The sequence below is a fragment of the Miniopterus schreibersii genome, assembly GCF_964146895.1.
Source record: "Miniopterus schreibersii genome assembly, chromosome: 12".
Taxonomy (NCBI): domain Eukaryota; kingdom Metazoa; phylum Chordata; class Mammalia; order Chiroptera; family Miniopteridae; genus Miniopterus; species Miniopterus schreibersii.
Genome location: NC_138112.1, coordinates 47,006,117 through 47,021,253, shown reverse-complemented (window position 1 = coordinate 47,021,253; position 15,137 = coordinate 47,006,117). Strand labels below are relative to the sequence as shown.

The 15,137-nt window shown below is 36.3% G+C and overlaps 1 protein-coding gene across 9 annotated transcripts in view; it reads right to left on the bottom strand.

The window, feature by feature from the left end:
- Positions 1 to 15,137, bottom strand: part of NUCB2 (nucleobindin 2) — a 35,106-nt gene that overhangs the window by 3,980 nt on the left and 15,989 nt on the right. For all 9 annotated transcript variants that reach the window (XM_081155018.1, XM_081155012.1, XM_081155017.1 and 6 more), the window contains 7 exons: positions 10,577 to 10,703; positions 7,001 to 7,104; positions 4,586 to 4,771; positions 4,300 to 4,390; positions 3,699 to 3,757; positions 3,512 to 3,604; positions 2,396 to 2,485 (listed from right to left, as the gene is read on the bottom strand). In XM_081155018.1, coding sequence (XP_081011144.1) covers positions 2,396 to 2,485; positions 3,512 to 3,604; positions 3,699 to 3,757; positions 4,300 to 4,390; positions 4,586 to 4,771; positions 7,001 to 7,104; positions 10,577 to 10,703 — 750 coding nt within the window. The remainder of the gene's footprint in view (positions 1 to 2,395; positions 2,486 to 3,511; positions 3,605 to 3,698; positions 3,758 to 4,299; positions 4,391 to 4,585; positions 4,772 to 7,000; positions 7,105 to 10,576; positions 10,704 to 15,137) is intronic.

The following is a 15,137-nucleotide window of genomic DNA, read 5'->3' as shown; positions in this document are numbered from 1 at the left end:
TACACCTTTTTGTACAGATTTGATTCTCAGAAACATGTCAATGTTTCACGTACTCAAAAAACCACAAGGATCTGTAATATTTCAAACAGAAATAAAATTTTTAAAAAAACACAAAAACCTCAAGGACAGAAAAATTCCCCAAATTGAATACAAATAGGCGCAAAATAAATAATACTTTTATCTTAAGTAAATAAGATACTGACAGAAGGGGGAGGGGGAAAAGAACTAATCCAAGAAACTTCTGATCACAATATCTGGACTACATGCCCTCAGGTTAAAAACAAACAAAAAGTCTAAACAAATCCTAAAGCCTTGTTTTGCAGAGGCATGGATTAGCAATTCTAAAATGCTTTGTACATACTAGGACTGAGCAAATAAGTGGGATATTATTGTGAAAAATGGGAGCCAGGCTGCATATGAAATATTGAAAGAGGAAAAGATAAAGTGTATTGAAATTGAAGGTGCTGGATTGAAATTTAAGATGATACTGCCCGGCTGGGCGTGGCTCAGCGGTTGAGCATCAATCTAGGATCCAGGTGATCGGGGTTCGATTCCCGGTCAGGGCACATGTCCGGGTTGCGGGGTCAATCTCCAATGACTCTCTCATCATTGATGTTTCTATCTCTCTCTCTCTCCCTCTCCTTTCCTCTCTCTGAAATCAATAAAGATATATTTAAAAAAAAAAAGATAGTGTGAACTCATGAGTTTTAATACATATTGATAGCTATATAAAAACATATATAAATGTATGTAGGTGTGTCTATATATATGTATGCAAGTATGTGTGTATTTATGTACATATATAATATAAATAAATAAAATTCTTTTTAAAAATTTTTTAAATTTTCCAGCTGTTATCTGCGGAGATTGCTGGCTTCCCTAATCCAAACAGGGGGACAGATAAGGGCTGCTAAAGCCTGGCCCCTACCTCTACCACCACCACCACCACCACCACCCCGCCCCAGCCTCCTCCCTGCGGTTTTTAATGACTCAGGGGAAATCCGAGCCAAAGAGTTTCTAGTGAAAACCACACTCCTCCCTCTCTCCAACTCTTGTCAACTTTTGCTCTGAGTACGTTTTACAGGCTTGTGAAAACGCTGATAAGACACCTGCCACCTGCCTAGGGCATCTACCAGACTGTCGACTTAAAAACAAACTATAACTCCTCAAGACAACCTCCAGGATCTGGAAAGCTTCAACGCAATCTCCCAAGTCCCCCTCCCCACTTCATCAGTTTTGCCCTAGCTGCATTTACTCCCCAGTGCCCTAACAAAAAACAATCCACCCTGTCTTAGGTGCCTTGTGCCGCTGCCAAAGGCGAATGCTTGGCCCTTTCCTCTTTTTAGACTGGGGGTGGGAGAATACAATAAACTCCCTCTTTACAACTATCTCCTCTCAGTTATAAAATCTTTCACAGCCCCGAGTCACCAGCCAAAACCCTAACAGTCAGTACCTTTCAACCACTCTTGTAAAGATGTGTATGCACTCATTTATACACGGTAAACTATGGTATAAATTGGTATGGTAAACTATGGTACAAAATATGGTATAAATTGCTCCTTTCTGGAGCAATTTGACAGATATATTTAGAAACTAAAAAAATGTTCATAAACTTTGAGAATAGTTCTATTCCTAGGAATTAATCCCAGGGAAATCACAAATGGTGCAAATGTATGAACAAATGAACAGTTATAATTGTGTTTTTTATTACAGTAAAAAAAAAAAAAAAGTGGAATGGATCCAGAATGTCTAAGTCTGGAGGAATAGTTATATAAATGATGCTACAACCACTCAACTGCATGCTAAGTAGTCATTTTTAAAATCATGTTTTTGAGGAATGGCACTGGAAAATGGCATTGTGAAATATTGATAAATTTTTAAAAACCAGAATTTTGCAAACATACAAAGTCATTTATATGTATAAAGCCATTTTTAAAAATACATAGCTATGAATTTATGTGTATATGTAAATTAAAAATGGAACCACATACTATTTATACACTGTATGCTATATATGCATATATTAAATATATAAACTATTTCTAAATTGGCAGAACACAGTACCTAATTTTAGTGTCTACCTCTAGATGGTAGAATTATAGGTAACTTCTAATTTATTCTTTAAATGTACTTATATTTCTAATTTTCAAGAATGGTCATTATTTTATAATTTTTAAAAGACTTCTAATTATATGCAATGTGATTACAAATAAGAGTGCAATTGCCAGAAGCTTTCCAAGAAATCAAGTTCATTATTTTGAAATGACATTTTATATGAAAAGCCAAAGTGGTAAGGCTATACACGCAAGCATAATGGGGAATAAAAGTTAAAAGTAGAATACACTGATGTAGAATTTCTTGAACCACACATCCCATTTCAAACAGGTTCTATTACCTCCCAGCTATCCGGCTCCAAGAATTCCTTTTTTTCTGTAGCTTTCAAAAACTCTTCTAGAGTCACCAATCGGTCTTTGTTGGAATCAACCTGATTAAAGGAAAATTTAGTAAAATCAAATAACTCTTTTTCATATTATGTAGACACTAGAAACTGTCTTCCAATAGATGCTACTACATAAACATACAGCAGTTAGAGCGAGCCTAACATCCACAAACACTAGGGGGGAAAACAAAACAGAACACTCAACATTATACCAGAATCAGAAAATAGGTATTTTTCTCTTCTATATAATTCAAATTTGGAAATGCTATGAAATATCTACATCCCTGATACCCCCCAAAATCACCAAGTTTAAGTTGCTGATCTGTCTTCCGCCCTCACCACACCATGTATAGTCCCTCTTGAAGCCAAATGTTTGGGCAAGAAAAATAACCTTTTCAGTAAGAGGATTATTTAGCCAAGAGTAAAGAAGTTTAAGTTAAAATGCTCTCAACAGTTTTTCTTAAAAACAAACAACCTAGTAAATCAAAACGGAAGTTCACAATCTCTCCAAAGCCTCCAATGGCTCTTATAAACTATGGCAAATTCAGTTTAAAAAGCAATAACCAAAGAAATTCATTTGATACCTGGGATGCCCGCAGTCAACAGAAATCCCAGTTCATCAATATCAGGTGAAAATCACTGAAGCAAAGCAGTGGGGCTTTAGTTACCCTGCTTATGATGTCTATATCAGAGTTTCCAGCTTAGTAATTTGAACAAGAAATAAGTATTTGTTGTTATCAACCACTTAGGTACTAGAATTTTGGATTATCTTGCCAAAAACTAAAATAATCATTTAAAATACTAAATATTGGACTACATTATTTTTTACTTCCAAAAGGATGTTTTATAGTTGATATGCAGCAGCATCTTAATCTTTTAAAATATTTTAAAGGAGTTACAAAATTATTTTATTGACAGCAAGGGAATGTACTGAATATTCTGGATCTAAAATGCAAAATCCAGTTAAATACCTATTCTGCAAACCTGTCTTCCATTCTGTGGTAAGATTTATTGCAACAGCTTAAATGATGCATAGAAATACTGTGACATATCTTAAACTTTCAAACATACCTCATTCATTACATGCTCCCTCATTCTAAGCCTTTCTTCCTCCATTTCCACCATATCATCCTCTTCATTTTTAGGGTCATATACTTTCTCCAACTAAAAAGAAAAATTTAAAGCCAACATAAAAGAAAGATAATAAAAGGAAAAAAAGAGAGAGCAAAACAACAGAATACTTAATGAACTCATTTACCTCTTTAGTAAATAGGGCTTCTAATTCTTGTTCATCAAGGAAGCCATCATTATTGACATCTAAAGTTCCCAATGCAAAAAACTGATTTTAATGCCTTAGAAAATAAGTCACTAAAATACAACAGTTTACAAATGGTTTGCAAAAGTAGTACTGACATGAAGCATCAATATGAGGCAGAAAAAGGTTTCTTCTTTTTTATGAAGCCTCAGATCAGTCCAACTAATAACAATTCACTTATTTATAATTTGTCATAGTTTTTTAGAAAAACATATCACACAATTTTCTCCAAAAATATAAAGTAAAGCAATATGCTATAAGAGTATAGCATCATCACAAAAATACCTTCATTTTACAGAGAATCTTGTAATAAGTCATATAATGACTTACCAGTAAAAGCTAATATAAAGATACAGCTACTGACATAAAATATTTTATACTGCATATCAGCAATAAAGACTATTATATTACTCCAGAGAAAAACTCTAAACATTTATTATCAATAGGACTCAATAGCAGACCTTGGTAGAAATATTAAGAGTAAAGCAACTATAATTTTTCAAACAGTAGATATAAATATTAATGTTTGTATCAAATATGTTACCATGTAATTTGAAAAATGTCTTGGGATCAAAGTCATTAGGATCCAATCCATCAGCCTCTTCCCATACCTCTTTTAGTTGATCTTTGCTTCCCTGTGAATCAATTTTAAAAAACACTTAAACAAAACATAATCTATGTGTATATATTCAAAATAAAATACAAAGCTGAGGAACTATGCAGAATTAGGAATCAATATTTAAGTACCAATAACTTATGATAAAATTCTACTATCTGGTACAAAGAAGCATTTTCCTCTAATTATGGTTTCATAAAGTCATAATCCTTACTGGATGATTAACTTTGGGGTGATTTTCATGCTTTTTCTTCATTTCTTCAAATTTAGATTCTTCTTCTTTTCTCTTTTCTTCATTCAGTGTTTTTAAATATTCTCTCCTTTCATGTTCCTTCATCATTTCATATTTTTTAAATTCTTCATGTCGAGTTTTATCATAGTGTTCCAGATCACTTGTAGCCTATAATTTAAATAAAAAGATGTTTGAAAAGTATAAATAAAGCCACTCTTGCATATATCATATTTTCTAAAAGAAGACAGTATAAGAGGTCCAAAAAAATAATGGACTCCTCTTTTTAAATTCTACCATTTTATTTCAGTCATTATTATTACCAGAAAAGTAGGCAAAGGAACTAAAAGTTTAGGAAGTTCCTCATAAGTAAGTAATATATGAATTGATTTGAAAAAGAAAACGGAAGGGACTGTATCAAATCTGTACAGTAGCAAACTACATTAGTTTCTCAACACTTAATTCCATCTCGTAACATCCAGGCAAGAACATTTAGCTTGGTAACTTGGTACAATACAACATGAGAGGTATGCAAACTCTTATCTAAAATCCCTGAGGCCAGATGAGTTTCAGAATTTTCTATCAACTAATATTTGATAAGGGAGCCAAGGACACTCAATGGAGAAATAACCATCTCTCTTCAATGAATGGTGCTGGGAAAATTGGATATTCACATGTAAAAGAATGAAACTAAACCCTTTACACCACTCACAAAAATTAATTTTAAGTGGATTAAAGATTTAAAATGTAAGGCCTGAAACTATAAAACCCCTAGAAGAAAACATAGGGAAAAACTTCTTGACGTGGGTCTTGGTAATGATTTTTTAAATAGGACACATAAAGCACAAGCAACAAAATAAAAAAACAAGTGGGATGGACATCAAACTAAAAAGCTTCTGCACAGCAAAGGAAACAGTCAACAAAACAAAAAGACAACCGATGGAATGGGAGAAAATATTTACAAATCATGTATCTGACAAGGAGGTAATACACAAAATACACAAAGAATTCATAAACTCAATAGCAAAAAAACCCAATTAATCCAATTCAAAATAGGCAAAGAACTTGAATAGACATTTTTCCAAAGAAGATATTCAAATGGCCAGCAGGTACACAAAAAAGTACTCAGCATCACTAATCATCAGGGAAATGCAAATCAAAACCACAATGAGATATTACCTCATGCCTTTTAGAATGGCTATCAAAACGACAAGAGATAAATGCTGACGGGGTTGTGGAGAAAAGGGAACCTTTGTGCACTGTTGGTAGGATTGTTAATTGGTGTAGCCACTATGGAAAACAGTAAGGAGGTTTCCAAAAAAATTAAAACTAGAACCATCATATAATCCAACAGTTCCACTTCTGGGTGTATATCCAAAGGAAACAAAATCACTATGGCAAAGAGATATCTGCACCCCTATGTTCACTGCAGCATTATTTACAACAGCTAAGAGATAAAACAACCTAAGTGTCCATCAATTCGGGCATAAAACAGAAGGAAATCCTGCCACTTGTGACAACATGGATGGACCTTGAGGGCCTTATGCTAAGTGAAATAAGTCAGACAAAGACAAATACTGTATGATCTCACTTATATGTGGAATCTTAAACTAACTTCATAGAAAAAGAGATCAGATTTATGGTTACCACAGGCAGAGGGGTGAGAAAATGGGGTGAAGGTGGTCAAAGGGTACAAACTTCTAGTTATAAGACGAATAAGTCCTGGGGATGTAACGTACAACATGATGACTATAGTTAACCGTGTCGTATAGTATATTTGAAAGTTGCTAAGAGAGTAAATCCTAAAAGTTCTCATCACAAGAAAAAAAATTTTTTTCGTAATTATATGAGGTGATGGATGTCAACTAAACTTATTTTGGTAATCATTTTGCAATGTCAAGTCGTTATGCTGTACATCTTAAACTTAAACAGTGTTACGTGTCAGTTATATCTCAATAAAACTGGAAGAAAAAAATAATTTTCCAGATTTTTTAGAAAGGGAATATAGCACATATGCCACATTATGGAACATCCCTGCAGGGTCTGTAATCAAACAGAATAGTACTTCTTCAGCAGAATCTAGGAGTACTCACATTAAGTAAGCTAAATAAAAAATATAAATATCCCTACTATAATTCAAGCCAGGTTTCTGTTTTTATAGTTTTTTGGATTTTGCAATTGTGGGTAAAGTATTACAGACCTGTATATACAAATTGTTATCTGTACTAATAAAAGTTAAGCCATCTCCCTTTAAATATATGCTAGAGAGTATTATATAAAAGTTATATTACCACTTCACTGAATTTACTTGTCAAATTACATATATATAACCATTATATATAATTACTTACAAAACCTCAAAGGCACAACATAGACATTATTTTTTGGAATTATTCTTACTGCTTTGATTAGCATATCTAAATCTGTAGATTCAAATTTGTCAGGATTCAGGTGGTTTAGGTGATCAAATTGTTTTAGAAGAGCATGGTGGTCTATGCCTGTATCTGAAAGAAAATGAGAAAACTATAATTGATAAAATACTAGAAGCTAGAAACATTAGCATAAGTGTTACATAAGAATAAGCATTCATATTTATTCCTAGTGGACTTTATAACAAAATTCAAAGTTTTAGATTAAGGGATCATATTTTCTTTTAGAATATTATACATTTTGTTATTCTAGGCAAAGGAAATGTCCTTGAATCTAGAATGGAATACAATTTAATGTGTATATCTTAATGTTATTTCTTGAAAGACTAGTTGACCATCAGTATAATTAACAGCAAAAACTATTTATTATCATAAAACTATGAAATTTCCTACTTTTCTTTAGATAAATTCTAATACACTGCCCTCCCCAAAGTTCTTTGTATGCTGCTCCAATGAACCTTGACAAAGTCTAATTCAGGTAAATTCATCTGAATAATGACTTTTGTAAAGAAATATGGATTGTTTTTCTTTGTAAAACATTTTTTAAAAACAAGCTACAAATAATATATTGTAGTTGAATGGATGGAGTGATTCTGCACTGTGTTGTATTATAGAATTGAGCAAAACAGGTGTGTGTTGATTTGTTAGAAGTCAGGGTTCCCACTTAGAAAAAAGGAATATAGTACATAAGAGAAATACATATTAAAACTTCACTAGTATATCATGTAACAGAATGGTGAAATTCCTAAAAATGCAAACTATTAGCAAGGCCGTGAGAAATTATTGCTGGTGGGAAAGTGTGCTGATACAACCTTTGTGGAGTTGGCAATATCTATCCAAATTACAAATAACATAGATCTTTTGATTTAACAATTTCACTGTGGGGAACTTATCCTACAAGTAATCTTACACAAATACATAGCAACATATGTACAAGAGTATTCATTAGAAAAAAAACAAATGTCTATCAACAGAGGCCTGGTTAAATAAATTATGGTATCTCCATATAATGAAAATCTATGCAGCTGTTTTAAAAAAATGGAGATGGTCTCTATGTATTAATATAGAAAAATCTCCAAAATATGTTGTTAAAGGAAAAACACAAGGCAAAAAAGTGTATTGTATGCTAGCTTCTATATAAAAAGAGAGAGAAAATAAGAACTTCTTTTGTATTTGCTTACATAAGAATAAAGAAACTTGGGAAGGATAGTGTTAGGGCAGTGGGAACTGGGAAGTTACAAAAATATCAAGGAGTTTTTTGCTATATACCTTCTTAGACTTTCTGGGTTTAAACCATGGGAATGTATTGCCTACTTTAAAAATTATACCTCCCCAAATTAAGATTCTTGAAACCCTTCTTCAAATTATCAGAAATTTCAATTCTGAATCAATGACAAAATATTCATAAGTTTTCTAAGCATATTAGACTGTTTTCTTTAAATAATGAAATTCAGTCTCTATCTTGAAATAAAGAAAATATTGCCAAGATAAAGGATATAGAGGCTAAGAGGAAAGAAATTTCAAAACACCTTAGGCCTGGTTTCAAGGATGAAATTACCTTGTGTGCCTAGTGATCTGAAATAGTATGTGTATACAGTATGAGCTCAACTTACCTCTCATTGATACCCTTAATATCAGAATAATGAGTGTTTGGTACTTGTTTTCTAAATCTATTCACTAGCAACGAGTCTAATGCTCTACATGAGCATTTCTCCAATATAATCCACTGACCAGAAGCACATATTTAAAATGCAGATTATTCATCCTTAGAATCAGAATACCTGGAAGTAAGATCCAGTAATTTGCTTTTTTTTTTAATAAATATATCTTTATTGACTTCAGAGAGAGGAAGGGAGAGGGAGAGAGAGAGAGAAACATCAATGATGAGAGAACCATTGATCAGCTGCCTCCTGCACGCCCCTGACTAGGGATCCAGCCGACAACCCAGGCATGTGCCCTGACTGGGAATCAAACCACAATCTCCTGGATCCTAGGTCAATGCTCAACCACTGAGCCACGCCCGGCCAGGCCAGTAATCTGCATTTTTAACTAGCTCCCCAGGTCGTTCTCATGGAATCTGAAGATTAAAAACTACTATTCTACCAAGAGTAAATGTTCAGATTCTATTAGTGCCAATGCACCACCCAAATAACCAACCTATAGGGGCAAGTCACAAGGACACAGGAGCCAGCTTGAAGGGTCTCCCATCTGCTAAATCTGGCCCCTTGATTTTCATTCATTATAAGAAAAACTATTCTAAGATAATAAAGGAATTCACCTATGTTGTCACCTAATGCTTTTACAGTTTTATTTTCTACACTTAAATCTTTGATTTATTTGAACGTATACTGATGTGTACAAGATAGAGAACTGTTACCTTTTCCCAGTCAGATACCCAATCACATTGATACATTGTATTAAATTATCTTTATCCCACTAAAAATGAGATACAACCTTTAATTCAAACTAAACTCTACGTGTATTTAATTTTACTTCTGGAATTTCTATTCTGTTCCATGGTTCTTTCTACTTATATGTAAAAAACATACAGTTCTAATGACTGAGGCTTAGTGATGTATTTTAATATCTAATATATCTAGTCCTTCATTATTTTTCTTTTTTAGAGGTATGTAGCTTTCCTTGTTTGTTTCCTTTTTTCATACGAACTTTAAAATTAACTTGGCTAGTACCAGAAAAAAAAGCACATATTTTTATTTGGATCCTGTTACATTTATAAATTAACCTATGGAGAATAAACATGTTTACAATGTTGAGCGGAAGAGGATATATGATAAATCTCTGTACCTTTCCTCTATTCTGCTGTGAACCTTACATTGCTCTTAAAAAACTGTCTTAATTTTTTTTTTAATCAAGCTTCAAAGAATTATTCCAATTTATCATTTGTTCTTTGACTTTATGATTTCTTTTGTCACACTAAGGTCTTCTTTCCTTATTTCTAGTCATATGATGATTTATAGTATTAGATTTCTTATACTCCTGAAATAAATCCACTTGCTATGATATAGAATTATTTTGATGTACAATAATTTTAGTTTTGACACCAATATATAATAAAAGTGTGGAAGCTTTCCTTCTTTTCATTTGCTCTAGACTAGTTTAAATAGCATTCACAATCTGCTTTTTAATGGTTTGATAGAATTCTCTTTAAAACAATCCAGGCTGGTGTTTTTTGTGGAGCTAGCTCTGTGACAATTTTTCTATTTCATCTATGGAAAGTGGTCCAATTACATTTTCTTTCTCTGCTTTCTTTTGGTTTGCTTTGATGTTATTTTTCCTCTTTTAAATCAGTGGCTTAATTCATTACTTTTCATTCTTCCTTTTTATTGATATAATTATTTAAAGCTAAGCATTTAGATTTTTGAATGATGGGAATGTATTACCCATTCAACTAATTAAATGTTAAAAATTAAGAAAAGCCAAATTAATACTAACATTAAATTTTGACTAGAAAACATGTCAGGTGCTAATGTAAATTGACCTCAACAACCAAATATTGAAATTTTCCTACTTTTTATTTAGCACTTACCTTGATGGGAATCCAATTTAGCTTTAATTAGCATTCTTAATCTTCCTATTTCTTGCCTTTTCAGTTCATCAAGTTTTGTCCTCACGTGGTGACTTACTAAATCCAGCTCTTTGCTTAGCCTCCCACTCTGTTGACAAAATAATAAGTTAGTTTTATCTATTAGAGTGTATTTTTAGAACAGATACCATATATTAAAAATAGAGTTATAATAGTGATACTTTTGACTAATTTAGATAAATTTGATAGTACAAAAGCATTTCTTTTTTTCTTTTCTTTTTTTTTTAATATACTTTTTAATTGATTTCACAGAGAGGAAAGGAGAAGGAGAGAGAGAGAGAGAAACATCAATGATGAGAGAGTCATTGGTTGGCTACAGCCCACAACTCGGGCATGTGCCCTGACCGGGAATCGAACCCTGATCGCCTGGATCCTAGGTCGATGCTCAACCGCTGAGCCACGCCTGACCGGGCCAAAAGCATTTCTTTCAGAAGATATTCAGTGTGTAAGTCTAAAATCAAGATACCTAAAAGCCATAAAATTTATTAAAGCACAAAGGAGAAACTCAAAAAGTAACTTGAATTATAAAATGCTGCATCCATTTTGGGGGGGGAAAATTCGCAATTCCTCAGAAAGTTAAACACAGCTGCCTAGAAATAAATAAATAAATATTAAATAAACTTTCTCTTATAAAAAAAAAGTTAAACAGAGTTACCATATGATGCAGCAATTCCATTTCTCAGTATATACTGAGAGAATTGAAACATATGTTCACATAGGAACTTGTACGTGGATGTTCATAGCAGCATTATTCATTCTAGCCAAAACTGCAGAAACACTCAAATGTCCATTAACTGGTGAACTGATAAACAGTATATGGAATAGCCATACAATGGAATATTACTTGGCCATAAAAAGGAATCAATGTACTAATACATGCCACAGCACGATAAACCTTGAAAACGTGTGTTTTCATTTAATATGCTAAGTCAAAGAAGACAGACACAAAAGCCATATATCGTATATACGGTTGCATTCATATGGAATGTCCAGAATAGGCAAATCCATAAAGATAGAAAATAGATTAATGATTGCCAGGAGCTAAGGAGAGAAAGAAATGGGGAGTGATAGCTTAATGGGTACAGAGTTTCTTTTGGGGGCAAATGAAGTCGTCCTAAAATTAGTGGTAATGGTTACATGACTCGGTGGATATACTAAAAGCCACTGAATTATATGCTTTAAAGGGGAAAAGGTTATGGTATGTGAGTTATATTTCAATAAAGTTTTTTAAGTAACTTGGCCTACTTCAGTTATAGTCATCCCTTTATATAAATACCTTCAAAATTCATATTTCTTTCTTTTTTTTTTTTTTAAAGCTATCTTTCTTTTTTTTTTTTTAATATATCTTTATTGATTTCAGAGGGAGGAAAGGAGGGGGAGAGAGAGAGATAGAAACATCAATGATGAGAGAGTCATTGATCAGCTGCAGCCCGCAACCCGGGCATGTGCCCTGACTGGGAATCGAACCCCAATCTCCTGGATCCTAGGTTGATGCTCAACCGCTGAGCCAAGCCCGGCTGGGCCAAAATTCATATTTCTTACGGTATCTCCTTTGACTACTTTTTTCATAGGTAAATTATCAGATACATATTTCAAGATTTCAGAAACAAAATACCTAGTGATTTACTTTCTCTATAAATGCATTTGCAATCACAAACTGCAAGTCTAACTAGCAATCAGGCAGACAAACCATTTAGGACTGAGTCAATGGGGCCTGCTGAAGAAGGTGCGGAAAAGGAACCCCACAGGGGAGACCAAGAAAGAATGTTCAGAGAGGAAGAGGGAGAGCTAGGAAAATATGCTCTTATAGAACAAAAAGAGCAGTAGATTTCAAGGAGAGAATGGTCATTATTGCTAGATAAAACAATAGTTCTCAAAGTGTGGTCCCCAAGTGGAAGCATCTGTGTCACCTGGGAACTTTAAAATACAGGCCCTAGACTTACTGAATCAGGAAGGCCCTAAAACTGTGTTTTAACCCATCCTAAAATCTGAGAACCATTGAGGTAAAGTAAAAGAGTTGAGTAAAAAGAGGAATAATAAGTGTTCACCGGATTTAACAGTTAAGAAATCACTGATGCAAAAGCTGTACATAGTTAGATGATGTGACAACCTCAAATATTTATCTAATAAATATGTTTTCAGATGAAACCTAAAAAGAGAAAAAGAAAAAGAAAAAAAGAAAGAAGTCACTGAGTTCAGAGCAAGATAGCAATAAAGTAGGTGGAAGTTACACTCACCTCCTCCCCGGACCATATCAGAGTTGCAACTACAGTTGGATCAGCCTAAATAACCATCTAAAGACTGACTGAACAGAAGTCTTAGACCTAAGGGTTCACAGAGGAACCCACATAGAGACTTGTAGGAAGAGCAGAGAAGAGAAAAGGGCTGGTCCTACACCCACATAAGGGTGGGGAGGTTAAGAATCCAGAGCGCTATCTTGGCTGAAGAGGTCCCCCTGGAGGAGCGAGGGGCCTTAGCCCCACGCTAGGCTCCGTAAGGCGCAGCACCAGAGCCCAGAATATGAGTCCACACAATATCCGGCTGTGAAGATCAGTGGGGCTTCCACCCAACCTGGTGAGAAGGGAGAGTGCTCTTTTAGAGAGCCATTACACAAAATCTCATTCACAGCATTCACTCTGGGCTCTAGTGAAGGGTCAGCAGTTTGGAGGGGACCGGAATCATACAGAAAGAGATTGAACGGCGTGGCTCTAAGGAGAGGGTTAGAGAGAAAGCAGCAAATGTCCCTGTGCTAGGTCCCTCTCCCACACCACCCACAGATGCCATCTTTCCTGGGCCAAGCATTCCCCTCCATTAGGCATCAGCCTGGGAGAGGAAATAGACCCTACTTGCCAACTCCTGGAGGTCCTGCCCTGCCAGGATGGCCCTTGGTAGAGAGGTCTGTCCTGCCCTCCAGCCTGGGCCCAGGGTGCAGAATTTATTGAGGAGCTCTTGAAGTTCAGGCAAACTCAAGGAGTGCCAGAGTCACACAGAGAGAGACTGAGTTGTGTGGCTGTCAAGCAAAGGCCATTTTTCCCCCGTGTGCCTGAGTGGTGCCACTGTTCTGGGATTGGGCCTGCCTCCACCTCCTCAGGACATCAGCCTGGGGAGTGGCACTGGCCCTTCCCTGCCGACTCCTGTAGGCCCTGCCCCACCAGCCTGTATTGGCCTCCAACCTAGGCCCATGGTGCAGACTTCCTGGAAAGGCTCTTGAGGAGGTCCAGAGAGACTCAGGGAGTGGCAGAGACACAAAAGGAGAGACTGAGTTTCATGGTTCTAGGGCAAGGGCCATTTTTCTCTCGTGCACCAGACAGGCACCAGTGTTCCTGGGCAGAGCCATCCCTCCACACAGCCAAATCTTGGTCTCTTTTAGCCTGACAATCTCCGCTGGATTTACCTGGACAAAGCCCTGAGACCCAACTCCACCACAAAGGTACAAAGGCCCCAGGCAGGTGGCAGGTGGCCTTGGTGTACCCTGAGACTTTTGCTGAATGGCCTCACACCCAGCACTGGCACCGAGTTTGAATCTGTATCAGCCTAGTGAACACCACTTGCCCTTACCTGGTGACTCACTGAGAACCTATCTCACACAACTTTCATGTGGTCAGTGACTGAGCTTAACAGGCAGCCAGCAGGTAGAGGCAGATCTCAGGGTACCTTAGGACTTTTGCTGACCTGCCCCCAGGCTTGGTACTAGTAGAAGCCAGACTTGTTATGCAGCTTGTCCCCTCCCATGCACATCCAGGCCCAGCAGAGGCAGCCACAAACAGTGGACCGTTTTGTAGCTCCAAACAAGTAGCCCAGGGCCAGTCACAGGCAGCATCTGACAGTGACCGGCACCAGAGTCCCTCACAAGAGGCCCCACAACCAACACACCCAATGGCAGCCTTCAGACCACATCAGAACACGACCCAATTAGCTCCATAAGCAGCACACCCAAAGGGAGATTGTGGCAGGCACCAGACCCTGCTGGGGTGAATTCTGTTCCATGGGGTGCCCCCACACAGCAGTTCATACACTGTGGTCAGGGTCAATCCTTATAGTCAGCCAACTTGAGGGTCAACCCCACCCACGAATGGGTCAACAGCAATCAAGACTGAACTATGCCTGGCCAATGACTGAAGGGTCCCAGGTTCAATCCCGGCCAAGGGCACATACCTCGGTTGCAGGCTCAGTCCCTGGCCCCGGTCGGGGCATGTGCGGGAGGCAATCAATAGATGTGTCTTTCTCACGTCGATATCTCTTTCTCTCTCCCCAACCTTCCACTCTCTCTGAAAAGCTATGGAAAAAATATCCTGGGGTGAGAATTAAAAAAAAAAGACTCAACCATAACAGGAGGGCTCATGTAACCCACACGAAGGACATTCCTGGAGCACCTAGCTCAGGTAATAAGGGAGACTGCACTACTGAGCCCATAGGACACCTTCTACACAAGGACATCCTACCAAGACTAAGAAACATAAGAGATCTACCTAATACTCAGAAGCAAATACAGAGAGGCTGCCAA